The sequence below is a fragment of the Aquarana catesbeiana genome, linkage group LG04 (genome assembly GCF_042186555.1).
Source record: "Aquarana catesbeiana isolate 2022-GZ linkage group LG04, ASM4218655v1, whole genome shotgun sequence".
NCBI classification, from domain to species: domain Eukaryota; kingdom Metazoa; phylum Chordata; class Amphibia; order Anura; family Ranidae; genus Aquarana; species Aquarana catesbeiana.
This window is the reverse complement of record NC_133327.1, coordinates 611,261,838-611,289,118: the sequence shown is the minus strand read 5'-3', so window position 1 is coordinate 611,289,118 and position 27,281 is coordinate 611,261,838. Positions and strand designations below refer to the sequence as shown.

The 27,281-nt window shown below is 42.4% G+C and overlaps 1 protein-coding gene across 2 annotated transcripts in view; it reads left to right on the top strand.

The window, feature by feature from the left end:
- ISM1 (isthmin 1) overlaps window positions 1-27,281 on the top strand; it is a 109,208-nt gene that overhangs the window by 43,112 nt on the left and 38,815 nt on the right. For both annotated transcript variants that reach the window (XM_073628259.1, XM_073628258.1), the window contains exon 2: window positions 10,087-10,308. In XM_073628259.1, the coding sequence (XP_073484360.1) occupies window positions 10,192-10,308 (117 nt within the window). In that variant the 5' untranslated portion in view covers window positions 10,087-10,191. The remainder of the gene's footprint in view (window positions 1-10,086; window positions 10,309-27,281) is intronic.

Sequence of the window (27,281 nt, the reverse complement as noted above, 5' to 3'; positions counted from 1 at the left end):
CACTGAGCTGTCTACTCTGAAATGCACCTGCTTGCCTTTTGAACCTTATTTGGAGTTGAAGCCAGTCCTCCAAACTCCACTTATAATGGCAAGCGAGATATTTCTAGGATCCTTCAAGAAGTTTAATATCATTTCAGTTTGTGACTTTACAGCTGAATTCCAGGTAAGGATTTTTATAGATTTTAAAACCTACAGTAGTTACATTTGGTCCAGCTTGGACCAGCATAAGTATGATTATACCATACCTGTGAGACCGCTGTGTAAGCAGAAGATCACTGTAATAGTCCCTGATGCTACATTTTTCTCAGTTAACGTAAAGTATTTTTCTGATTGGGTGAGGTGGGGATTGATTTCCCTGCTCTGCCTTTTCACCTCATCCAATCAGAGAATGCCTTGCATTTAAAAATGCAAGGTGTTTTGTGAATGGTGCCTGTGCCAAGTGAACGCCCCCCTGTGTTGGCACAGGACCTTGAAGACAGCAGAGAACTGTAGTAGCAGCAACTAGTACAGTGATTCTCCACTTCCACAGCAGTCCCATGGGTATGACATACAGTATATGTACTTACATGGTCCAAGCTCGACAAATATAACTAGGCTATAAATTCATACCTAAAATGTTGTCTTTCTTAAAACTGTGGAAACTAGTGTGTGTGTGTGTGTGTGTGTGTGTGTGTGGTTTTTTTTTTTTTTTTTTTTTGTGTCCGTAGCCCATGAGTTCTTCATTGGACTGACTCCTGATATATGTTTAGAGTGCATGTATGGGCAGAATAGAAAAAAAATAAATAAATGTCATTACATCTCCAATAAATGCATATTACCCCATGTTGTATCTCTCTCTTGACAAATGCTGCAGGTCAAAAAAAAAAAAAACTGTTGATCTGCCAGAAATCCAGTGTGCTCCTTAAAGCGGAGTTCCACCCATATAAAAGTCAGCAGCTGCAAAAATTGTAGCTGCTGACCTTTTTTATTAATCGGACACTCACCTGTCCCATGGTCCAGCGATACGGGCGACCGAAGCCCCGCTCCTCTCTCCCTCCTCTCTGCGGCACCGGTATTGTGACTGTGGGCACGCGCTGTGCATGCGCGAGCCACACTGTGAATGGCCGGGCAATTTTCTGGGACCTGTGACGTGTCCCAGATGATTGCCGGGAGGGGGGAGAGGTGAACTTCCTTCCGGTGCCCCGGTAGGAAGTGGGAGCTGGATGCCATGCCACCAAATGTGGCATGTCAGGGTGTCACCTGCACTTAAAGCAGCAGTTTCATTTTGGGGTGGAACTCCACTTTAATTCCTGTAGTAAGCTGACACACGGCCTCTGCTGCACTGAAATACCACTTTCGATGCCCCTCCAGAGGCTGCACCATGCAGACTTTTCTTTAGGGTTTGATGACTGTGACTGTCCTATTTAAAGGGAATGAAGTCAAGCAGTAAATTCACCACTCACCCTTTTCACATTGACCATGTCTCTCTCACAGTAGGGACCCTTTGATGTTGTAACAATAGAACATTGACATAGTAGAAGATTAGGGCCCTTGAGGAATGAAAAGAAAGCATGGTGCCATTAACCCGTGCTTGGTTTGAGAACTTGATATACTGTTTTAGACATGCACCTTGTTGTTTTTGTGGCAACACAGTGATATACTTTACAGTATAGTCTCCTCACCTACAAGATGCCCCCGCGGCTGCCCAGCATGAGGTGGTATGAGAAGTTTTTTAAAAATGTTGGAAGGTTAAAAGTTTAGTAACAAGGATTAAACTTGTGACATTGTAGAAGAGGAAAATAAACAAAGAGGTTTTGGCACCAAACAATCGGCACATAAGAACGTTGTTTATGGCTGTTAAATATGTGACCTCCTGAGGTCAGGGTTCAGAAAAGGGGCCAATATTACTGCAGTGTTGACTATACATTTTATAATCCAGTTGTTTAAAGGCTTCATATAATGTAATTACATGTAATCCTACACAGCTTTAAAAAAAAAAAATAAACTGATTTTATATAATTTTAAAGTAATCCCAATAAATTCTTGAATGTACAGAACTTTGACCATCAATAGAACATATTCAACCGCTAGTTGTCAATTCTGTCACTTCTCACATGCATGTAAAAATCAGGATTTTTTTTTTGCCACAAAATGACTTTACCCCTAAACCTGATATATTAAGCCGTGGCCCTAGAGAATAAAATGGTGGGTGTCATTTTATGTCACACAGGGTTTGTGCAGCAGTTTTTCAAATGTAAATTTTTTGGGGGGGAAAAATACACTTTAATAAATTTTAATTCACAAAAACACCATCTCATACCCAATTGTTATGCCAAGTAAATAGATACCTAACATGTCACACTTTAAAATTGCATACACCTGTAGAATGGCAACAAACTATGGTACTTAAAAATCTCCATAGACAACACTTCAAAAGCCTTTACAGATTACCAGCTTAGAGATAAAAAGAAGGTCTGGTGCTAAAATGATTGCTTGCTCTCTGACGTTCGTGACAATACCTCACATGTGTGGTGCAATCACAATTTGCATGTGCATGCAGGGCCTACTTATGCGTTTGCATGTGAGCATAGGGGGTGGGAGCACGTGCATTTATTTATTTTTTTAAATATTTTTATTTACACTGTCTGTAAAAAAAAAAAAAAAAAAAAAAAAAAAAAAAATCTTGACCAACTTTATTTCTATCACGAGGGATTAACAACATCCCTTGTGATAGCATGAGTAGTGACAGGTACTCTTTACTGTGATATTTGGGGTCTATTAGACCCAACATCTCTCCTCTGCTCTGATCCAAGACCGGTTTGATCATATGCTGTTACAAGCCAGTAACGGCTTGTAAACCACAGACCGGAAGTGACAAAATCCTAAGCCCCGGTTCACACAGGGGCGGCACGACTTGCAGGTCGCTTCACCGAGGTGACCTGCACACGACTGCCACGGCGACTTGCAAAACGACTTCTGTATACAAGTCTATGCAAGTCGCCCCCAAAGTAGTACAGGAACCTTTTTCTAAGTCGGAGCGACTCGCGTCGCTCCTATTAGAACGGTTCCATTGTACAGAATGGGAGGCGACTTGTCAGGCATTTTTCAGTTTTATATCATGTTAACATCTGCCTAGATATAATAATTGATTTTTTTTTTTTCCCAGCTCTTCCAATCACTGTTCATGCTTACTGTAGGAACAGTGAGTATTTAAGGGAGCCTTTCCCAGCCAGGGTTCCTCCTGCGGTTCCTTAATGATTTTGTATATAATTTTTAACATAATCCCAATAAAAGATTCTTGACTGTACAGACCTTTGACTCCCAAAGCAAACATTTTATGTAATCCTGCAATCATATTGTGTTAAAATCTGCCTAAATATGAGTTGCTTTTTACAGCTCTTCCAAACACTGTTCATCCTTGCCTTGGAACTTTAAAAAGGTATCTAAAGCAGATTTTCTCAAACATGGTTCCTCCAGGGTTCCTAAAACTGCAAGCGACTGAATATTGATCTCCAACCTACACTGACCATTAGTGTAAGGGGACAATTTTCCACTGACCTGTAAGGAGTCACTTCCAAAATGACCAGTCATGTAAGGGGGCTCTTCTTCACTGGCCAGTTTTTAGTTTGTTCTTCTCTTCTGGCTATTGTTCATTTCATGATTATTGAAGATCATGCCATATAGAGCTAATGTGCTATGAACAGTTACTATCATTTTTAGAATGGGTTCCCATGGAGGTGAAATTGTTCTCAGTGGTCCCTAAGGTAAAAAAGTTTTAAGAGGACATTACAATTTTTCAGTTTGATTTTCTGGCCATTGTTACTTATTTCATAATTATTAGTGAAGATAATGTTCTATAGCGCTAATGTACCATGAACTGTTAAAAGAAACTTCAGGTCCTACGGAACCCCATACGTTAAAATTACAAGGGTCCCGCTAGAGTAATGTTGAGTAAGCCCAAACGTTTTGGGGGTGTGTGTGTGTGTGTGTGGGTGGGGGGGTTAGGACTTTAAAACCTCTAGATGTTAGAGGTTTATTGATGTCTGAGTTTACACCAGGGAGATGCATTCTGCATTTTCTTGGTTTGTCCAGGTGACCACTGCCCCTGTATTAAAAGTGAGGACAAAACCCAAAATTATGAGTTGTCTCATAAACCGGAATAGAGGTAAATTCTTCCAATGTGGCTACTCACTTTTCTTACATTGGAGAGCTTTCCTCAGACCTATGTTGTGTCAATGTGACGGGAAGTAAAGGAAAATGTCCCCACTGATATACAGATGGCAAAACAAACTGGTCAACGTGGGTTTTAACCCTTACTCTATCCAAAAAAAACTGGGGTTTAGGTGCACTTTAAATTTTATTGAGAAATGTGGGCCTGCAATTAATGACCTTTATCTAACAATGCTAGTTGCCTGCTTGTTTTGCTAACCCACTGGCTTTAAAGTGGTTGTAAACCTGACATGAAATATGAACAAAACCTATTCCTCTAGTCTAGTGTATACTTGTTTCCAGAGCACTAAGTGTAATTTCTGTCCCCTACCTCATTTCTCTGCAATGAGCATGAGTCACTTCTGGCAAGAGAAAAATGGTGACAGGGGAGGGAGCTCCAGCTGTTTGACAGCCTTAGCGCTGTTTCTGTGTGCTGCAACTACTTAGTATGCTCGTAACTTGTCTAACCCACCAACACATATTTAGACCTCTTGGCAAAAATGCTCCAGTTCCTTTTTAGGTTGTATAATGATCATGAGTGAAGAGTCTTCAAGTCCAGCCAAAGATTTTCTATTGCATCAAGGTGAAGCGCCCATTCACACTCCAGTTTTCCATTGGAGTGTGTTACTGCACATGAGTTAAACGTTTTTTGCATTAGACAGACCACCCTAATGGATGAAAAGTACACCCCCATTCAACAATGCAGTGCATCAGTGTATGTGGTGGTGTGCTGCAGTTCATTGGGTTCTACTGTACAATTCATTGGAGTACCATTTACAGGTTCAGGTTCGTTGCTGTGTGGTGTGGCAAGGCATGTTAATTCTCATTGCCACAATGTGCAAGTGTAAATGGGCCCTAAGATTCCGACTTTGCCATTCTAAGATGTTAACACTACTTTTACATCCTCTGATTTAATGTCAGTAAATTATGAAAATTGTTGGAGAGTGTGTATGTATATGTACGTCTATAAAATGTGTTAAAAAGCCTTCAGTTTCTTAATGGTCATGTACATGGAGTCTTCTAAAGGCCAAAAACAAACTTGCAGTTCTGTAAGGGCCAGTTGGTGTAAAATCTTGTGCTGTTGAGAATATTGTTTGTTTCATAGGGGCTACCTGTGTGTTCTGTGTATTCATAGTAACTATTCACCCATTTCCTTCTCTTGCTTTTTAAACTTGGAGGAAAAGTTGCCAGAGGTTACTATACTGTTTACATAATCCTTGCTCTTGGAATTACTTTACGGGGCAAGCACATATGGCATGCATCCTTATTGGGCCAACAGAATAAATAAAAATATCTGAAGGAAGACTGTATATTTTATAGGAGCCTATTCTGTTCTTCCTTAATGCATCGTAACCTTCAAAGGAAGGCTTGAAAGTCCTAAAGACCAATGACCTATTCATAAGCCACTATTGTTAAACGGGTTCCATATTTGTATACCCACTCCTTTATTCAGAGGGATCATTCTGTGAGCCTGGAAAAAGACTCACAATTGTAATTGTGTTTTCTTAACTCAATTCAAGAAAAAATGTATTGAAACCGAAACCTGCACAGGAAGAGTCTGCTTACTGAGAGGAGAAAATTGTTTTCTGAACACTTTTTTTTTAATTTTATTTTTTTTTACAAATAAGCCCTGTTTCCGTGTGATCATTGTAGAAGGGGTGTGGAAGGAAGGTGTTGTAATGGGTACACCAAAGCTGAGAACAAGCTGAATAATAACAGAACTGTGAACCACTGAAACCCATCCCAGAGAAACTCAATCTGAAAAATATTCAACATTTGATACCCCCAAAGATAGTTTGGTTGTTAGTAGCTTAAAGGCTTTAGAAAATTCTGGAAATGGGTTGGGTTGTAGAATTGTGAAGCCAGTCTCTGACTTCAAATTGTTTCCCATTGGGGAAAATAAATTCCTGTTTCCTTATCTTAATAGAAAAGTATTTTATACACTCTTCTAATAATTTGTTTGACTGCTCTTGAATCTTAGAACATAAGCATTTATGAACGGCTGATTGGAACTTTTGATTTATGGATAAATTTATTGCGGACACTCAGGTGCAGAAAGTGACCGCAGTATGTAAGGGACAATCTAGTTTTTGGTTTTTTTGTTTTTTCACCGTGAAGGAGGAAATATAACAAGCTCCGTTTTAGGAAGATTAAGTTTGAGGAAGTGGTGTGACATCCATACTGATATGTCATTCAGTAAGTGTGAGATCAAGGGGGTGAGTTGAGGAGTGGAGAGATAGATCTGGGTATCATCGGCATAGAGATGGTATTGGAAGCCATGTGAGGTTATCAGCTGGCCCAGGGAAGATTATAAAAATTATATATAATTTCTGATTAGTAGCTTAAAGTATTTTGTAAAGGTTTGTTTGGTATATATAAATAAAAATGCCATACTTGCCTGCTCTGTGCAAGGGTTTTGCACAGAGCAGCCCCGATTTCACCCCCCTCCGCGGTGCTCCTGACTCCTCCAAGTATCCCATGGAGATCCCCATTCCCTGGGGGCGCTCCTGAATCCTGCTGCTGCGTCCATTGACAGACAGCAGGTCTCAGCCCCGCCCCCGGTTCCCGTGTCACTGGATTTGATTGAGAGCAGCAGGAGCCATTGGCTCCTGCTGCCATCAATCTGTCCAATGAGGACTGGAGACAGCGGCTGGAGCTGCTGGGCTCGCTCTCGTCGCTGGAACGATTGGGTTCAGGTAAGAAAAAGGGGGGCTCTGGGGGGCTACTGCAGCACAGAGTGTTTTTCACCTTAATGCATAGATTGCATTAAAGGAAAAGTCCAGCCTGAGCTCATTTGGCTGGGCTTCTCCTCTGGGTCACAGGAGTGCCAGGCACTGCATCATCCTGACTTCAGAAGTCTGGATCCGCTAGGTGCATGGACTGATGGCAGTCTCAGCCGCTCCCCGTCCCTCCATAGCTCAGCGCTCCAGTGAGCGAGGAGGAACAGAGAAGGAGAGCTGCTGATTGACAGTCAGCAGCTCTCCATTTGGGGAGGCGAGAGAATCAATGCTGCATCCACCTAGGGGTAAGTATGATTGGCTAATAAAAAAATAAAAAAAAACTTCACAAAAACCTTGAGGCTTTACAACCTTTTTAATTTTACTGCTTTCTCTGTTCAGTTTGGGAAAGTCTGTATCTTCTTCCTCCTTTTTTCTTCTTTCTTTCTTCTCTCTTCTCATGTGCTTCTGTTGGGAAACTGCAAGTAGACATGCAGAGACTGTACTAGACTATTTTGCACCCTAGGCAAGACCAGCTACTTGTGCATGTCCACCCCCCCAACAAAGTCATGATTATAACATTTTATATTAAAAAAAAACTATGATTTGAAGTCCATGTCCAACTTCTGATACATTTCTTTACATATGGGCAAATGCAGCCTGTGCGGGGATGCTTTCTCACCTCCTTGCCAACGTAGGCTCCGTGTGGAGATTGACTGGGGAGCTGGGAGAAGGTGATGTTGCGCGCACAGCACGGCTTGTGCAGCACCTCATTGGCTGGATACTGCTTCTTCACGAATTGGCTGAAGTTTGCAGGGAGACGGCTTTGTCTCCAGCTAACCTCATCCAATCCTGCAGTGGTATGCGGAATACCATCACTCTAGGGGGCTGCCTAGTTCACCTAGCAGTAGCACCGGCTCTGCAGACATGTAAAGCATAGCATAACTGAAGGCTTTGCCATTAGCCCAGAATCACGCCACCCTGTACTGCCCAATAATGTAAAACCCTTACAGGTTCTATCTTCAGCTTGTTCAGTTAAGCTTTGAAAATGAAAGTGTCACGGAACGCCCCACACTCCGCTTGAGTGCTTCCGTCATATACCGCTTCCTAAGTTCTGGAACACGAGTCCAATGGATCTGGCCATAGGAACCCCAAGAACTAGACAACACCAGTCTTGGAGTACATCAGAACTACTCTTTATTTGAGATCTCCCACACATTTATACACCAGGATGACTCAAAGCTAACCTAATTAACATGAGCTCCAATAGGAGTTGTCCCGTCTCCTACATTGTATAGAGGACAATGTGATCAGCTCATTCAATTTACACACATTACCATAAACATCAACACAGGGTTAATTAGAACAAACAACAATGAGTTGAATACCCTTAGAACCTAGACTAAACTTATTTACATTAAACACATTATAGCTGACATCAGACAGGTGAGTGGAGTTGATGACATTAGCATCTCCTCACAGGATGTGTCCCAACAGTATAATTCAGTCTTATCATTCTAATATGGCATATAACGGGTTCCAGAGTCTGTGTGTTTTGGGGGGACATGGAGCTGAATCCAAAGTAACACCAACCCCAGGGTCCCTAGGCATACAGCTCACAGAGAGTACCATTCCCCCAAATGCTAGGGCCCATAATCGGTGGGCAACAGGCTTGCATACAGTCCTCTCCAACAGCCTCTGTTCTGGCTAGGTCTGTGACAGAAAGCTAGAAGCTGATTGGGTGCCATGCACAGTTGCTTCAAATTCTGGCTGGTCCAGGCTAAGTAAATTTCCCTCATTGTGGTCTGCCTGGAGCCAGTGCCCAATCTTTTCACAATTCTAGCACCAGAAACAAGAATGAAGCTGTTCACCTTTTTATAAGCCCAAATTACATTTTATTAAAGTAGTTAGTTACAGGGGTGATCCACCTCCTTCTTTCCAATTTCTTTTTTTTTTTTTTATAAGCTTAATCATCAAGTCTGACCAAGCTCCTAACAGGTAAACACATAGGAGGGGCAAGTGGATCATCCCTGTATTTATCGGACTACATCAATAAAATTCAGTTTGGGCTTCGAGAAGACCAGCTTCATTCTTGTTTCTGGTGATTAAATTGTGTTTTATCCCTGCTGAATTAGCTGAAATTTGAGCTATTGGTGGCCCCATCAGAATCGCCTGGCTTGACAAACTGATACTGAAAATTTAGAGAAGCAGGGTGGAAAATTGACAGTTGAACAGTGATTGTAGGCAGTCAGCTGGCTGTTTGAATACAATAACCAGCAGGGGAGATTCCCCTCTGAAATTTTGTGTTGTCAGAACAGAAATGGACGGGAAATCTTTTAATGGAGACACTGGTTTTATTGACCTCTAAAAGTAGCTTTCCCTCATTTTGAAAAGCTATCCTTCTACTTAGTGTGGTATCTGTAGAACATAAAGTGAAGGGAAATGTCCTCAATGGGACACAGACAGCAAAACAATCCAACAGGGGTTATAACCCCCCTATTAAAAATAAAAAAATGTTTGTGCTTTAGTTTTACATTAAAATGCAGGCAGTGTGGAGTAATCCTTGTGATATCACCGTGAAAATGGTATTCATTCTCTGATATAAATCTGCAGCTTCATGCACACAGATGGTGAGAGACCTAAAATTGCTGGGTATAAAAATCTGGGCATTTTGTTGCACCTCAAGGGCCACAACCGGCCTGCCATACAAGTGAACGGCTGTATTGCAACAGTACTCTTATGCTTCTTTGCTTTGGCCACGCACGTTTGCTGAATGGGAAAGTTTCACATCTGGAAAATACTCCTTCTGTGTGGGTAAATGCTGATGCAAACCAGCATTAGCGTTTACAAGAGTACAGCTGCATACAACCATTCAATTGTAGGGCAAGCTGTACATTGCACCGTCCCCCCCCCCCCCCAAAGGCGTGGGAAAACACCCAGATTTTTAAGGCCAGAAATTTTGTCTCTTGCTGTCCAGATTCATAAGGGCTAAAAGATAAGAATACCAGCTGGTAGACTGGTCCTCCCCAATTTATTGTAATGCAAATTTTTTTTATTGTAAAGCAAAGTTTGGCTGGAAACTAGATTTGTTAGACTTGTAAGAGATGCATTTTATGCTTCTGCAAATTTAAAGTGTACAGTGTAAAGTGTTCTAAAGACCTTTTCATTTTACGTTCTATAGAATGCTGAGGCCTTCTCTGATGGCAGCTTTCAATTTCCCCACGGTGAAAGACCAGAGTATCTGGATGACCAAGCAGCACACAGGTCTCTCCCAAAACATCGTTTTATGACCGATGGACACTCCCCTTTACAAAGAGATGGAACAGGCTCTTTCCTTCTGGATCTTCCAAACTTTCCTGACCTCTCCAAAGCAGACATTAATGGTCAGAATCCAAACATTCAGGTAAAATTCAGGCATCATTTTCTGAAACTGTCCTAGTGATTTTTTTTTTTTTTTTCTCCATACATAGGGTGATGACACACAAGCAACTCTCCTGCTGGTGATTCTGCTGCTGAAAATTTGATGAAATTGACAGCGGCAGGATGGCTAAAGTCAGCCATAGATGGATCGAATCTTGGCCAGTCCAGCAGGGACCAGCTGAGATTCAATCCATCTATGGGCAGACTGTTCCCAAGTTGATTCATGGATCAGCATGTCATATTTTGAGCATGCAATATTTTCCTGCTGCTAGCAGTAATCACTGTATTCTCACTGTAGGCACAGCTCCTCGCACTGGCCGACCCCCCCCCCCCAATTGGAAGAACACAATATGGGGGAATCAAGCAACCCGTGGTTGCAGAAAAGAAAATCGATGGCTGGCTTAAAAGGCTACCTGTTTCATCCCTATGAAGTTGATCCCTCTGTAGCTGAGACCATTTCCATAGGGACACACAAGCATCCTTTTTGACAATCCTGCCACTGGCAATTTGTTGCTAGTGAAAGCATCACTCGTGTGTCATCAGTCTAAGTTTATTGATGTCAAAATGCAGCAGAGAGTACAGTTATGCAAATCTAGACTTACCAGTCTAGAAAACTGTTGTGCGACACAAGACATTGCCAGATCACATTGTCCACATAGTAGTCATATCTCATAACCGCATGCATAAGAGGGCTCATCTAAAATGATCTGTTTGTATAGGTTACCTGGAAATGGATCTAAGGTGCTAGTAGAGTCGCAGTATACTCCCATGCGTTCTAACATTTTGTTTTGACATTTCCTGTTCTTGATTATGTTTTGATAGGGAATTATTTGATTAACAAATTTCTTCCAGAACGTGAGTGTAGGCGGTCTAGGGTTCATCTCAAAACTATGGCTCACAGGCATGGAAAAGTACTTCTTGAAGAACAGCTCTAATATAATGAGACCATTGCTCCTCATCTAGACATCAAAATAAACAATATCCAAGAGTTAGAAACTTCCAGCTCTAGAAGGGGAACTTGCTTGATGCAGGTTGTCAAATATATGTGAGCATTCCCAAAAGGTCTGGAAAAACTAACAATTTCATTCCAGTTATATGAAAATGTGGGTATGAGTCTCTCATTTTTCTCTATACCTTGAGAAGTTGTTTCCATCTCAAACAGTATTGCATACAAGTATTTTGAAATCCCAGGACCTTGGTGTCTAAGCAAATCCTATCAATTGAAGATACCGTTTCTCATTTCTGTAAGAAATACCCAGGTCTGTAGTCTTCAATGTGATGAGTCTCTCCTCTGATTAAACACACACACAAATTAATTTTCAGCTTGAGCCTCTGAGTTCTGTAAACAGGTTTTGCATCAGAAAGAAGGGAAGGCCTGATAAATGTTAAAAGTATGCATGTGTAAAGGCAAATCCTTTCACATCTGTTACATGACTTATTTTGCTTTTTTAGCAAAGCCCCCATATACCTTCTCCCTTCTCCTGCAGCTTTTAGACTCTGAAGAAACATGACAAGTCAAGGTTGTAAAGTACCCAGGATGTTCCCTGTTTTATGTCTGACCTCTAGGACATGAAAAGATCAGTAGTAATTATTCTCTGTCACCCAGCAGTGGATTGCCAAATGTCTGCTACTGAAACTGAACATGAAAGGAGACGGAGGTGTGATTTATCTGTTGTTCATAATCTCTTCTGACTCTTGGCATAATTATTGAACTATAAACATTCCACAATACTCTCATATGTTAATGAGAAAATGAATAAAATGCAAACATTCTCAACCTGTTTGGGGGAAAATAAATATTAAACTGCAGATTAAAAAAATGTGTTAAACGCATCATGTAGAAAGAGAATGCAAAATGTATTGAAAAGTTATTTTACATGTCAGTTTTTGTATAATATTCTTGTCATACTGTTTTTTTCTTTTCTTTTCTTTTCTTTTTTTTTTTTTTTTTTTTTTTTTATTATAATTTTCAGGGTGCATCCATTAATTTAATATTTACTTAACATATTACCATAATTAAAATTATAATCCTACTGGGATTCTAAGCAGATAAAAATACATCTTTTTCATGTTGAACCCAACAAACAATTACAAAAGGAAATTTTTTGTTTTTTAATAGTTTGAAATAAATTTTCTGTTCTTAAAACCACTTGTTAAAGCCTGGCAATGCCCGCATAGCTTTTTTTTAAATGCTTCTTGTCTGAGCCGTGTCACCTACTTGGTTTGAAACAGGAAGTGGCCAAAAACTGCCTTTTTTTTTTTTTTTGTTTTGTTTTGTTTTTCCCTACTTACTAGTATGAATGTCAATATGTATATTGGATGAACGTTGGGTAAAAGAAAAAAGGAAATGGAGCACACTGGATAGTGCAGATAAAACCAGATAAATTAAAATTGAACTTGCATCAAACTTGATCAAGGAGTAGTTTTAAAAAAAAAAGAAAAAACACTTATCAAGAGGAATACCAAGTCCCTGGATGAGCTGGTTTTTGGTGATACGCATTAATCAAGTTGCTTATATGCAAGTTCAATTCGAATTTTTAATTTATCACCATTAGAGTGGTTTTATTTGCACTATCCAGTCCTTGGAAATGTATACAGAGCCAGCAAGGCTTTACAGTACCTGCTGGGAACCAGTGTAGCAAGATTCATTTTCTGTTTGAAGATTTTATGGATGACCATGAATATATAAACTTCTTTTTACTGAAAACATTAAAGTAAAGAAAATGTCTTCGGCAAAGATGAGTGGCATTGTCCTACATAATAGTAAAACGTTTGCTGAAATATATCACATAAATGTGGTGATTACTCTTATTCATAGGGCTATAACAAATGACCAATGTTTTGGGACTGCATAAGGTCTCCTGCTTTTTTTTTTTTTTTTTTTTTTTTAAATCACACAGTTCTTCTGCTGTGTGGAGGAGGGGGGTGTTCCTGTCCTCCAATTGGCTTTCACACACTGTTACTACAGTTTCTCCACCCCCTCCACTGTGCTCCTGACAGATGAAGAAAGATTTTAACACTTTTGAAGGGTTGTAGAGAAGGGAAGACTGCAGATAAACAAGTAAAACCTATCTAGGAGGATTTGTGTCATGTCTGTGTATCATCTGCAACTGTTCACTTCACCAGGTGTATGTGAGGGTTTACACCCACTTTTAAGGCAAAACACTAAATCGGTGGTTCTCAACCTGGGGGTCGGGACCCCCTCGAGGGTCAAATGATGATTTTGCCAGGGGTCACCGAATCCTGGGCTGTTCCTGAAGCCCGCACCTCTCTTCCAGCCTTCTGCCCAGCAGGGCTATGCCTGGAGCCTGTGGCCGCCCAGCTGGGCTGTTCCTGGAGCCCGTGGCTGCCCATCAGCCTCTTTGCAGGCGTCCATTCAGTTCACGGCATGGCTGGGGTGGCAGAGACTAGAGGTCAGCTGACTGGTGAGGAATGTGAAGTGGGAGGGGCTGGAGGAGACCCCATCTCCTGATTTCATCATAGGTGTCACTGCTATGAGACATCACAAATTGGGAGACACAGTGAGTTACACTACCTGTGATTATAGTTGCCATTAAAAGGACTCAGGGAGCGCTAAATGTCCATGGGTTAGGGGTGCAAATTACTTGTCTTGCCTTGGGTGCTGACAACCCACGCTACGAAAATAATTTTACTGTTAGGGGTCCCCACAATTTGGGAAATTTTATCAAGGGGTCAAGGCACTAGGAAGGTTGAGAACCACTGCACTAAATAAACAGATAAAATACATGCATTGGAACATATATATTATTTTTTTTTATCTGCCAAATACAAAAATAAAATGCATATGTAGCAGAGGTGTCCATTGACTCCTTGTGCTCAGATGCAGGTGTGTGTGCTTTCTGTAACTTTTTCCCATCTGCCAGGTAATGTCTCCACCCACTGTATCTAAGTGGGACTGCACCTGATAAGACTGAGGTGGCTGGGTATGATCCGCAGCCAGGTGTACAATCCTCCACTGTTAGTCCTGGCATATGGCAGCTGGGCAGGATCTCAGTAGCATGCAGCTCCCATGGAGACCCAACAGCTATGGTGAGCAATGATCCAAATGCTACCAGCGTACTGCACTGCAAGTGGGGGGGGGGGGGTCTACCTCCTTCAGCTGCCCACCTGTGATACAAGCCCTCCATCTTCATTTTACTACCTATGGTACCAGTCCTGTGTCATTAGGTTCCCATCCGTGATGCCTGCCCAGAGATCAAGGCGCCCCCCAGCTGTTTGTCTGTGTATCTAGACCTACCCTGAATTTCCTGAAATAGTAGTCTTCCCTGGTAGCGCTACCCTCCTCCTACCTGTTACACATAATACAAAAAGATTTGTATTTCTGTCCCTGTTTTGAGATTTACAAAAGGGCATTGGTCACTATGCTATCTTGTTGTTGGCATGCTCCTTGTTGGTATGAGTACTGCAGTAGCTCCTTGTCTCTTCTCCCTCTACCAAGCTAATACCTGGTCATGTTTTGGAAATATAAGGATTTCATATTTAAAAAAAAAAAAAAAAAGTTTAACCTCTTGCTTACCGGGCACTTAAACCCCCCTCCTGCCCAGGCCAATATTTCAGCTTTCAGCACTCTCACACTTTGAATGACAGTTGCGCGGTCATGCTACACTGTACCCATATGAAATTTGTATCATTTTTTTTTGTATCACCACACAAGCGGTGAATTGGTTGTATTTAATCACAGCTGGGGTTTTTATTTTTTGCTAAACAGACAGAAATTTTTGGAAAAAAAAGTTTCATAGTTTGTTATAAAATTTTGCAAACGGGTAATCTTTCTCCTTGATATTCGCTGATAAGACGACACTAATGGGCACTGATAAGACGGCACTGGGTGGCACTGGTAGGTGGTATTGATAGGCAGCACTGGTGATGATGCACTGATTGGCGATTTATAGGTGGCACTGTGGGCACTGATGGGTGACGCTGCGGGCACTGGTAGGTGGCGCTGGTGGGCACAGAAGCCTCTCCGTGATCAGGACCGATGTCCCTCTCGCAGCCGCCGGTGATCGGCTTTTTTTTCTTTTTTCTCCTCAAGCTACCAGCGTGAGGAAAAAAATAGCCAATTACCGGCTCTGCTTACGTCACATGATCAGCTGTCATTGGCTGACAGCTGATCACGTGGTAAGGGGTTGGGATCGACCCCTTACTCTGATCTATGATCAGCCGAGTCTCATAGACTCGCTGATCACAGAGCGTGCCCCGCGGGGGGGCACGCAGGCCGCTCAAGCACGGGAGGACGTCCAGGGACGCCCTCTCGGCAAATAGCACGAACGGGAAGTGGTTAAAAACTGAGCTGCTCTGTGTCTTTAATTATTGCCTAAAGTTTAGCATTACAAGTCCTTTTATTCTATATGTAGTGTGCAAACAACTCTTTACTCTGGGCCAATTCAGAACACAGGACTTGTGTCTCCTTCTGTCTGTGGGGAACAAGAGCCTGATGGATTGACATGCATGGACAACTATGGGCTGTTGCAGTTCTGTGTCCATACATGGTCAAATTCTCATGACACAACTGGCTTTAAGAATTGGGTTGATCTACTGGACACTCCTGCCTATTGCATCATGTTGTCTTTGCGCCCCCAGGTGACATCTTGAAATGTTGCGTTCCCCAGGTGTGCATAATGTATGTGCTTGAATAATGGTTTCAGAGCTTGTCAATCTGGCTGTCGGCCTTTCTGCTGGTCTGGCTGCTGTTTTTTTCCAAATTCTGTACAGACTGCTTGTTTACTTCCACTGACGTCAGTAACAGGTCATTTGTGATCTGTGTGGGATACCAGTTACAACAGCTGTCTTGAGTCTGTTTGCAGTACAGAGCTCCTTGCTAAATGGTTAATAGAAGTAGAATGCCTTGCTTAAGATCTTTATACTGACATAGGCCTTGTATCATTTCTTATCATTATTTATTTATTTATTTTTTTAATTTCATGTTCGTTAACTTTGTAAATATGGGAGCTAATTGTTAAGAGATGCTGAATTTGTAACATCTGTTGCATTGGCATAGAATCCATCCACAAAGAATGGCTTTTTTTGGGGGGGGGGTTCTAGTGTGCAGTAAATTGTATTCTTTGGTGGTCCTTAAAAATGCCATACCATGGGACTTCACAACTCTTTTCTATAGTTCATGGTTGTATGTGTTTCCATCTGACTATAAAGCCCATGGGGGAGGTTATTGACTTGGTCAGCAGTAAAAATATATTTATTTATAATTTTTTTTTTTTTGGTCAAATGTGACATTTTGCATCTCCTTTATCAGCGATCAGTTGGAGCTTTAGCTCCCCTTTTCACATGACTTCCAGTATCTCCTTACCACCTGTTTATGAAAGCCTCTTGCTTATAGCAGTCAATAGCTCAAGCTGCAATTTACACAAGTGAATGAGACGCGGGGCTCCTCCACTTTACTTTTCATGTGGCTTAATGTGAGGTTTGCATGATGCCATCTCTGAAAGGAAATGGCTACTGCTGTGCTCAGTTCAGATAACCCATAGTGCTTTGTTATCCATTGTCTTGCATTGAATGTTTAAAATAAAGATAGAATCAGGATTATTTAATAGGTAAAAAATGTATTTGTTACAAAAATAGTTTTAGACAAACTTGACACTAAAAATGTGCACTCACTGAAAATATAATATTTCCTACAACTTGAAGCTTTAGGCATTAGGTAGGTGTAGTGTATTTTGTTTTTTTTTGTTTTTTTGTTTTTAATCAGTTTCTTTGTTAGTTTTGTATAATGGTGGCGTTAATTTTGGTGTCAAATTTCATTTTTAGTTCTAGTTTTTTGACTAAAATGCTATAATTTTTTTATTTTTTTTGTTGTTTTTGTTTTAGTTTTAGTCGTATTTTAGTCATCTGCATTTGATTTAGTCAACTAAAATCTGCAGTTCATTTTAGTCGACTAAAATCTAATGGATTTAGTTAAATTGTAATGTATTATTTAAAGAAGAGTTCCACCCATTTAAAAGTCAGCAGCTACAAAGTGTAGCTGCTGACTTTTAATAATCACTCACCTGTCCCACGGTCCAGCGATGCCAGCTCACGCAGCTCCGCTCCTCTGCCCCCTCCTCTTCTAGGTGCCGACATTCTAACTCTGGGCGCCCGGCTGTGGCTTCACAGCCAGGTTCACACTGCACATGCGCGAGCTGTGAATGGCTGGGCAATCTTTTGGGACCTGTGACGTGTCCCAGAAGATTGCAGGGAGGGAGAGGGGAAGAGGTGAACTTCCTTCCAGCGCCAGGGAGGAAGTAGGAGCTGGGTGCCCATAAAAACTGGGTATCCGCCCCCCTCCAAAAAAATGACACGCCAAATGTGGCATGTCAGGAGGTCACCATCACTTAAAGCGGAAGTTCCATTTTTGGGTGGAACTCTGCTTTAAGCATTTATCTAGAATTTCCGAACTCATATTCTATACACCTTGAGTAAAAAAAAAGTCTAATAAGGAGGCCTGTAATGCACAGTGAAGAGTGCACCAGTTGGTCTGAGGAGGCCTGTAATGCTTGCACACAGTGCTCTTCACGGTGGTCTGAGGAGGTCTGAAACACACAGTGCTCTGGACGGTTGTCTGAGGGGGCTCCACAGTGCACACCACACTACTAAGCACGCTACTGTCGCTACCTTGCTTGCTGGGAGGATAAGCACTCAAGGCTTTACAGGCAGAGCTCAGAGGAAACCAGAATTTCACGTGGGTAAATGTCCCGGCCTCACATTTTAGTTTGACAAAAATGGAATTGATTTTCATCAGTTTTCTTCAATTGATGAAAATGTGGGATAATCATTTAATTTTTGTCACTGGAAATATGCCACGGATGAGAATTACGACAAATGTTTTTGTTAACAAAATTACCACTGCATGATAGTATTATATTGAGCAACATGTACTTTAGATGCCCCCTTTATTACCTCTGTTTTAAAGGCAATATTGCATATGGTGTTGGAGTCCATAATTTCTGGTAATCTCAAATACTGACTTGCAAGGTTGATGGAGCAAAGTCTGGTGCATCAACATCCAATAGATGTGCTGAAAACAAACCCAATCCCTTGCCACTAATCCCTATAAGATTATGTAAAAATGACCACACTTGATGATTCTTGAGTATGAAATTGTATCTTTTGTGGGATTTTTACAGTTTCTGTTCAACATTGGTTTTATATAGAGTTTCTTAGTGTGCATTTCTCTATAATCCACTTGATAGCTTACATTGTACATGCAGTTCTAATGAAAGGAGGATCTGACAGTCCTGGACTTCTACAACCCATGTAGGATTTGATAGTTGATAGACCTTATTTGGCATCTCATGTCAACTTTCCATGTTTGCATTTAAACATAACTGAATCACTGGTCTGCTCACTAGATAATAAATAACCATGATTACACAGCTTGGGCCCTGCCTGTGCTCCTTCCTTCACCCCAGGTGCTGTCTGTCAGTGCCTGAAAATATTTTAGGTTAAAGTAGCACTAAGGCCCCATTCACACCTGAGCTTTTCTGCTTGAAACTTGTAGCTCTAAAGTGCTCAACAAGCCAATTTCCATTTGTTTCAATGGCCCCGTTCACATCTGAGCGTTCTGTCGCCTGAAGCAAAATGCCTGTTGCTCAAAAAAGTATATGAGCTTCTTTTTGGCAGATTACAAGCAATTTTGGCCCTATAGACTTCATTAGAAGAAAACGTGACCTTGAGCGTTTTTCCAAGCATTTTGTTGCTCATTTTCTGCTCATACAGCAGCTTGCTCTCCCTAATTAAACCTGTGCAGAACTGAAACCTTTGTTTAGTTTTGTTGTCATTAAATTTCGTTTCATTTATTCATTTTCTAACACATTCCAAATTTTCGGAATGATTGGAATTCAATCAGTCAAACACTTATCGACCAATCCGAATTTCACATGTCTACCCCTAGCTAAATATAAAAATGCCTGAAGCCTTAAATACTCGTAAAAGCGAAGCCCGCTGAAGTCAGAGCCGGTCCAGGCTCGGGCAAGAGCGCGACCATATGGTTGGGATGCGCCCACATGCCTGGATTGGCACCCAGCTCGGCCTCTCACTGCTTTTGAGCTTGAACTGGCCGCTCCCGCCCCTTCCACAGCCCAGCCCAGTGCCTCTGCTCAGGGAGATCTGAGAACTGAGCGATCGGCGGTGTTTGATTTTGCAGTTCTCAGTGTTGGAGGTGGCGGGACAGATTCAGCATCGATGCTGCATCTACCTAGGTAAGTATGAATCTGCAAAAAAAAATCAAACCTATACTTTTAATTGCTACACAATAACAATGTGCCATATAACAACCTTTATTGATGTAGAGTGTAAAAATTTTATAGAAGGTAAATACATTTTGTGGATGGTGTGTGTGAATCACATTTAGCAAATGGGCACCCTTAGTTGGATAATAGTAATAATCCTTCTGTGCTGTCCCTGTATTTTACTAATTGAGTTATGTAAAATGCATATTGATTTCTGAACCATTGATTTGCTATAGAAGTCCCTCGTCGCATCTGTGCAGTTTGTCAGGCTTTGGCTGTTGCGTGACGCGGCATTACAAAAGGATGAATTTCATTGTCTGTAGGGCCGATTTACATAATGCAACATGCTTCCATATGACTTGGAAAGAGGTTCAGGTGCTTCATTTGTGTGTTTTGGCAACATGGACACATAAAAACACATCAAAAAAATGAACTAAAGTGCAAAAAAAACACAAGGGATTGCAGACACAAAAACCTAAAAGGTTGTCTGTGATGTTTGGAGTTTTTTGGGGTTTTCCCCCAACACAATTGCTTCATAATGTAACTTTGTCTGAAAATACTACTTAGCAAAATGTAAGCCCAGCATACTCCACTCAGATCCTGAACACTAGACAGAGCTGAATTTAAGTGGTAGTTCTAAATACAGATGTTAACAATTTCAGTGTCTTGTTTTGAGTGCAATTTCCTACCTTTAATAATCTAAACAGTTATTTCAGTAATGCCTGTAATTTCTTTAATCGGGTCAGTTTATCTTGAATGAAAATAAAGTGGCTTCTTTCAAAATGCCATTGTAGTGGGATTAGAAATTCTGCAATTTTGTAGGGCTAGTCAAGCTTTCATAGTATCGCAGGCTGTGCCGGTCCCTAGAGGTAGGAAGCCATTGCTGCCTATTTTACTACTGCTTGTATAAAAATACTATGCATTCCACCCAGTTCTAACCCATCTATTCTAGTTACTCTAAAGTATGTATATATACATTGCATGTGTGTGTGCTAAAATACAACTCAATAGACCTTTTTAATGGGTTTGTATTGGCAAAATGTAAAAGTAGTCAGCAGGGAAAATATTGAAATTTTCTAAGTGAGGTCTTTAAAATCTGTACCCACTCATTTCCAGGCTTGCATCCTGCCAAGTGTGCTGTTGACAAATGGGGATGGACTGAGCAACCCCCCCCCCCCCCCAGAAAATGCCAAACGTTCTAGCAAACATACAAACCCTATTAAAGTCTATGGGACACAAACCTGAAAAGACAAAAGTGCTAATTTTAAAGGCTTGTATTCAAGTTATTGCCATAAAAAGTGTATGAGGACCTGGGTACTGCCCCAGGGGACATGTATCAATGCAAAAAAAGTTTTTAAAACAACCATTTTTTCAGGAGCAGTGATTTTAATGATGCTTAAAGTGAAACAAAAAAATGAAATATTCCTTTTAAATATTGTGTCTGGGGTATCCCCTTGGTCTGCCTGTAAAGTGGCACACCTGTGTGATGTGTAGAACGGTGCCGCAGCAAAATGACATTTTGCAAAGGAAAAAATTTAATTTAAACTTGCTCGCAGCTGTAATGTATTGCCAGCTCCTGGCAATATAGATGAAAAATCAAGGAGAAAATTGGTGTGGGTTTCCCAACCCCCCCCCCCCCCCCCCCCAAAAAAAAATCCATACCAGACCCTTATCTGAGCATGCAGCCTGGAGGACAGGATGAGGGGGTGAGCGAATTCTGCAGCACTCAGGACAGGAAGCAGCAAAATCTGGAGTGCTTCCTGTCCTGAGTGCTGCAGCCAGGTGTGTGAGTGCAAATACTGCTGTCCATGTCCTTGAGCTCTGGTTGGTGTACCATCCATTTGCACGTTCGCAGTCACGCTGTACACAGAGAAGCTTCAATAGTAGCTGCATACCTGGACTTGGGTCTGTATACAAGCTTGAATTGCTTGCTTTCTGGTAATCGTGAATTTTATATGGTGGAGGATCACTTGCAGTGGTGTTTATTTCCAGCTTTTTCACACTGGCTTTCACTGAGAAGCATCAGGGGACTTTTCTCATTTCCATATAAGAATTTTTTGATTTTCCACCCTATGGACTTTGTTATACACTATTCATTTTGTGCACTCATGATTTCATGTATTCATATATTATTATATTTTCTCACAATATTTTTAGCATTTTTTGTTTTTTATTCACTTTGATATACATCAATTGATTTTTATGTACTCACATATTCTTATGGTATAGCACAGTTTTTTTTCTTTGTTTTCCCCCTCAAAGCACCTTGTCCCTATGTTGATGGGGACAAGAGCCTCTTCCCGACAACTCCAGGCCATTGGTTGTCAAGGCCTGCGGGCAGGGGGCTTATTGGAATCTGGAAGCCCACTTTAAAAGGGGGGCCTCCAGATTCCACCCCCCTATGTGAATGGATATTGGGTACATTGTACCCCTACCCATTCACCAAAAAGTGTCAAAGTAAAAACCACAATAGACAGTTTTTGACAATTCCTTTTATTAAAAAAGAAACGTGTCCCGCGATGTACATCAATCGCTGATCATGCCGCCCGACGGACCAGAAATAATAGAAAAAAACAAAAGTATATAGTAGCGTATATAACACTTTGAATTGAAGTGGTTAAGGGGAACTCTATGATCGAATGGAAAAAAAATTAAATTAGGAATAAGGAAAAAGAAAAAAAGAAACTGTCCCATGACATCCATCCATCTTCAATCACCCCGCCCGGATGGACCTGAAAAAAAAACTAAAAAAACAAAAAAACTCTGCCTCCATGAGAGGCCTCCCGGCGACTGCTGTCTTTTGGCTTTAACAGCTGTTATATAGGCAAGGGCAGGGCCACCCGCTGACATAACCAGATGACCCCCCACCCCTTCTGATGTCAGAAGGGTGGCCCTGCCCTTGCCTATATAACAGCTATAACAGCCAAGAGATAGCAGTTGCCAGGAGGCCTCCCATTGAGGCAAAGTTAAAAATTATTGAAACTACATGCACCTGTTAAACAGGTGCAGAAAAATTGGGCCTTGGGTGTTGGTGGCACCCTAAACCAAAAGTATTGCTGGAAGTTAGCATCTAGATTTGGGAATATGATTCAAAGGATCCCAGATTCCTAGCAAATTCAATCAGTTACATGAGCATCAGGGGCTTGATAGCTGCTGATCCAGGACTGATTCATTTTTTATAAATGTGACTCTATGAACAGTCTGTAGACAGGCGCACTCTTTGAGCCGTTACAAACCCTCCAGCAGCACTGAATGTGCATTCAGAAAGCACGCTGGATGCAGGACAGGCCAGTAGCTCGATTGCATATTGAGCAAGTTCTGGCCAGTGGTCCATCCTCAAGACCCAGTGGATGCTCAGTTGGAAAGGTCTCCAAGGTCTCTAAGTCTGCTCTTGCCCCTAGATATTCCTGCACCACATGATGCAGACCCTGCCAATCGGTTGCTTGAATCAGCCCTGGGCGCTGAGGACTAAATTGTTAAAAGGCATTGGTCATCCGTCCACCTTCTCCATCGCTCTTCCTCTGACAAATGAAGCCTCAAACACATTGACCAGCACCAGAAAATGATAACCTCCCCAGGGTCTAGAAAGACGTTTACACAAACTTTTCTTCAGGGCGTCCTGAAGATGTTTCATCCTCTGCTCCCTCTGCGAAGGCAGGATGAGCTCTACAACTTTACCATTGTAACGTGGATCAAGAAGGGTTGCCAGCCAGTAATGATCCCTCTCCTTGATACCATGAATCCTTTTGCAGCTTAAGTTTGAAGAGGCATGAGATTCTGAGTCCTCTGGGTCATTATGGATGGCATCCTCAGGAACTACCTCTTCCCAGCCACGTACAACTCCTTGGGTTTCTGGGGACTGAAAACCATCCCTTGAAGACTGCTGCGTGTTATCCTCTACATCCATGCTGACACAATCCTCCTCCTCTTCCTGTGTGTTTGGCGGCCCCACAGGAATGCTATCTGCATAAAGGGGGGCCTTGAGAGGAAAGGAAGTGCTCAAGTGCCCTGTCCATGATTCCACAAAGCATGTGCTCCAGGAGGAAGACTAGAGGGACAGTGTCACTGATGCATGCATTGTCGCTGCTCACCATCCTTGTAGCCTCCTCAAATGGTGACGGGACAGTGCATGCATCCTTGATCAGTAGCCACTGGAATGGCGAAAAGAAGCCAAGCTTCCCCGAGCCTGTCCTGGTGCCATACTCACACAGGTACTCATTGATGGCCCACTGCTGTGTGTGTGTGAAGCCACTGCAGCATTGCCAATGTTGAGTTCCACCTGGAGAGCATGTCACAAATGAGGCGGTTCGTGTGCAGGTTGAATTCCCATTGAATGTCAGCCAGCCAAGCACTGGCATTGTATGACCGTCAGAAATAACCACAGGCTTTTCTGGCCTGCCTCAGCAGATCTTGTAAGCCTGGGTACCTGGTCAAGAAACACTGCACCACCAAATTCAGGATGTGTGCCAAGCATTGAACATGTGCCAAGCCTGTCTAGAGAGTGGAGAGAAGGTTGGTGCCATTGTCGCATACAACCATTCCTGGCTCAAGCTGCTGTGGTGTCAACCAACTCTGAGCCTGCCCCTGCAGAGCTGACAGAATCTCTGCCCCAGTGTGGCTCCTGTCCCCTAGACAGACCAACTGAAGCAATGCATAGCATCTTTTAGCCTGACTGCTTACGTAGCCCCTTGAACGCTTAGGGAGCACTGCTGGTTCAGAGGATAATTCTGCAGAAGAGGCCATAGAAAAAGAGAGGGGGGGGAGCAGACATATGTGGCAGAATCGCCACCAGCTTTTTATAGGTGTGGTGGCGGAACAAGCTCCAACATTGAACCCTGTCCCGTGAAGGAAAGGTAATGTCCCTGACCATGCCTGCTGGACCATGAGTCAGCGGTAATTTGAACCTTGCTGCTGACCGCCCTGTCCAATGAGACCAAAACATTGCCTTCCACATTACGACAGAGGGCTGGAATGGCCCTACGTGAAAAGTAATTTCTTTTTGGAACCTGCCACTGTGGTACAGCACATTCCACAAATTCACAAAAGAGCGCAGAGTCTACCAACTGAAAAGACAGCAGGTTGTAGTGCTAGCAATTTTGACGCTGAGCATGTGGATGGCTGGGCCTTTTTTTTATGATGTGAGTCTTTCAGGTGCTGTTGCCAATGGACTGCATGGCAGGTCATGATCTGTCTTGTCAAGCATATGGTACCCATGCGGGTGCTGTTCTGGCCATGCTTGATCTGCTTCAGACATAGATTGCAAACAGCAACAGTGCGATCTACTGCACATGTGTCAAAAAGCCCACACTAGTGAACTTTTGGCAAATAATTCTGGTGACTCCTCCATGCATGATGGTGGGGCTATGGAAGGAGTAACTGTGGACAAGGAGCCGGTGGAATAGTTCACTTTGGTAGCTGCGTTGGATGGCAAACTAGTATGAGTGACAGAGGATGAGGAAGATTAGGACGGCTTAGTTATCCACTCCACCATCTCTTCTGCATGTTGTGGCTCAATAACACGGCCAGCAGCAGGAAAAAAAGGACAAGCATGACCCGCCTGCAGAGGATGCATCATGTCCGCGACCACCATTTTTCACTGTAGACACAGAGGCTGCTTGCCCTCTTTTAGTGGCCTGTGAGCGTCTGCCTCTCCTTTGTGGCCTTCCGGATATGATGAGGATTTTTCTTTTTCACACTGCACTGTATTATATGCTGTACATGGACTGCACTGTATTATATACTGTACATGGACTGCACTGTATTATATACTGTACATGGCCTGCACTGTATATACTGTACACTGACTGCACTGTTTTATATACTGTACACCGCCCGAAGTGTATTTATTATACACACTGTATTATATACTGTACACTGACTGCACTGATCTGCCATCGCATTTTGAGAGACCCGAACCTGGACCTACAGTTGGAAATAAAAGTTTAAAATATATATTATATATATATATACATTCTTCCAGAAGTGCATTTGTGAGATCAGGCACTGATGTGGATGAGAAGGCCTGGCTCCCAGTCTCCACTCTAACTCTTCCCAAAGGTGATCTATCGGGTTAAGGGCAGGACTGTGTGCAGGCCAGTCAAGTTCCTCCACCTCTATGTCTTTATGGACCTTGCTTTTGTGCACTGGTCCAAATCATTTGGAGGGGGATTATGGTGTGGGGGGGTTGTTCAGGGGTTGGGCTTGGTCCCTTAATTCCAGTGAAGGGAACGCTTAAGTGTTGGCATACTAAGACATTTTGGACAATTTCATGCTCCCAACTTTGTGGAAACAGTTTGGGGATGGCCTCTTCCTGTTCCAACATGACTGCTTACTAGTGCACAAAGCAGGGTCCATAAAGACATGGCTGAGCGAGTTTGGGGTGAAGGAACTTGACTGACCTCAACCTGATAGAACACCTATTTGGAATGAATTAGAGTGGAGACTGCGAGCCAGGCTTTCTCGTCCACTTCAGTGCCTAACCTCACAAATGCGCATCTGGAATAGGTATGGGCTGTCTGTTCGAGTTGAACATGAGTTTGACTCGAACATTGGCTGTTCGCCGAATAGCGAACAATTTGGGGTGTTCGTGGCAAATTCGAAAGCCGCTGAACACCCTTTAAATGTCTATGGGAGAAATCAAAAGTGCTAAATTTTAAAGTGATTGTAAACCCTACCAGAGCACTTTGACCTACAGGTAAGCCTAGATTAAGGCTTACCTGTAGGTCCAAGAAATATCTCCTACACGGTTTAGGAGATATTTGCAAAAATACAGGCACCGCTGTCTACAGCGCATGCGCACTGATATGCCGTTAGTGGCGGCACCCGTGCGCATGCGCAGGAGTGAAGTCATCATGGCTCAGGCCAATCACAGCGCCAGAGCCACAATACCCGGAAAGAAGATGGACGCTCCGTAGCAGAGAGGACAGCGGTGACATCGCAGGCTCCTGTGTCAGGTAAGTGACACATAATGGGCTACTATGCGATGCATAGTAGCCCATTATGCTTTACCTTTGCAGGGAAACAAAAAAGGCTAATATGCAAGGTATTGTCATAAAAAGTGTTTGGGGACCTGGGTCCTGCCCCAGGGGACATGTATCAATGCAAAAAAAAAAGTTTTAAAAACTGCTGTTTTTTTTGGGAGCAGTGATTTTAATAATGCTTAAAGTGAAATATTCCTTTAAATTTCGTACCTGGGGGGTGTCTGTAGTATGCCTGTAAAGTAGCGCATGTTTCCCGTGTTTATAACAGTCTGAGAGCAAAATTACATTTCTAAAGGAAAAAAAGTAATTTAAAAGTGCTAGCGCTAGTGCCGGCTGTTAATGAATTGTCGGTCCCGACAATACACATAAGTCATTGAAATTCATATTTTAAAAAAATGCGTGGGGGTCCCCCAAAATTCCATTACCAGGCTCTTCAGGTCTGGTATGAATATTAAAAGGAACGCCGTGCCAAAATAAAAAAAAAAAAAAATAAATGGCGTGGGGTTCCCCCAAAAATCCACACCAGACACTTATCCAAGCACGCAGCCTGGCAGGCCGCAGGAAAAGAGGGGGGACGAGAGAGCGCCTCCTGAACTGTACCAGGCCAAATGCCCTCAACATTGGGAGGGTGCTTTGGGGTAGCCCCCCCAAAGCACCTTGTCCCCATGTTGATGGGGAGAAGGGTCTCATCCCCACAACCCTTGCCCGGTGGTTGTGGGAGTCTGTGGGCAGGG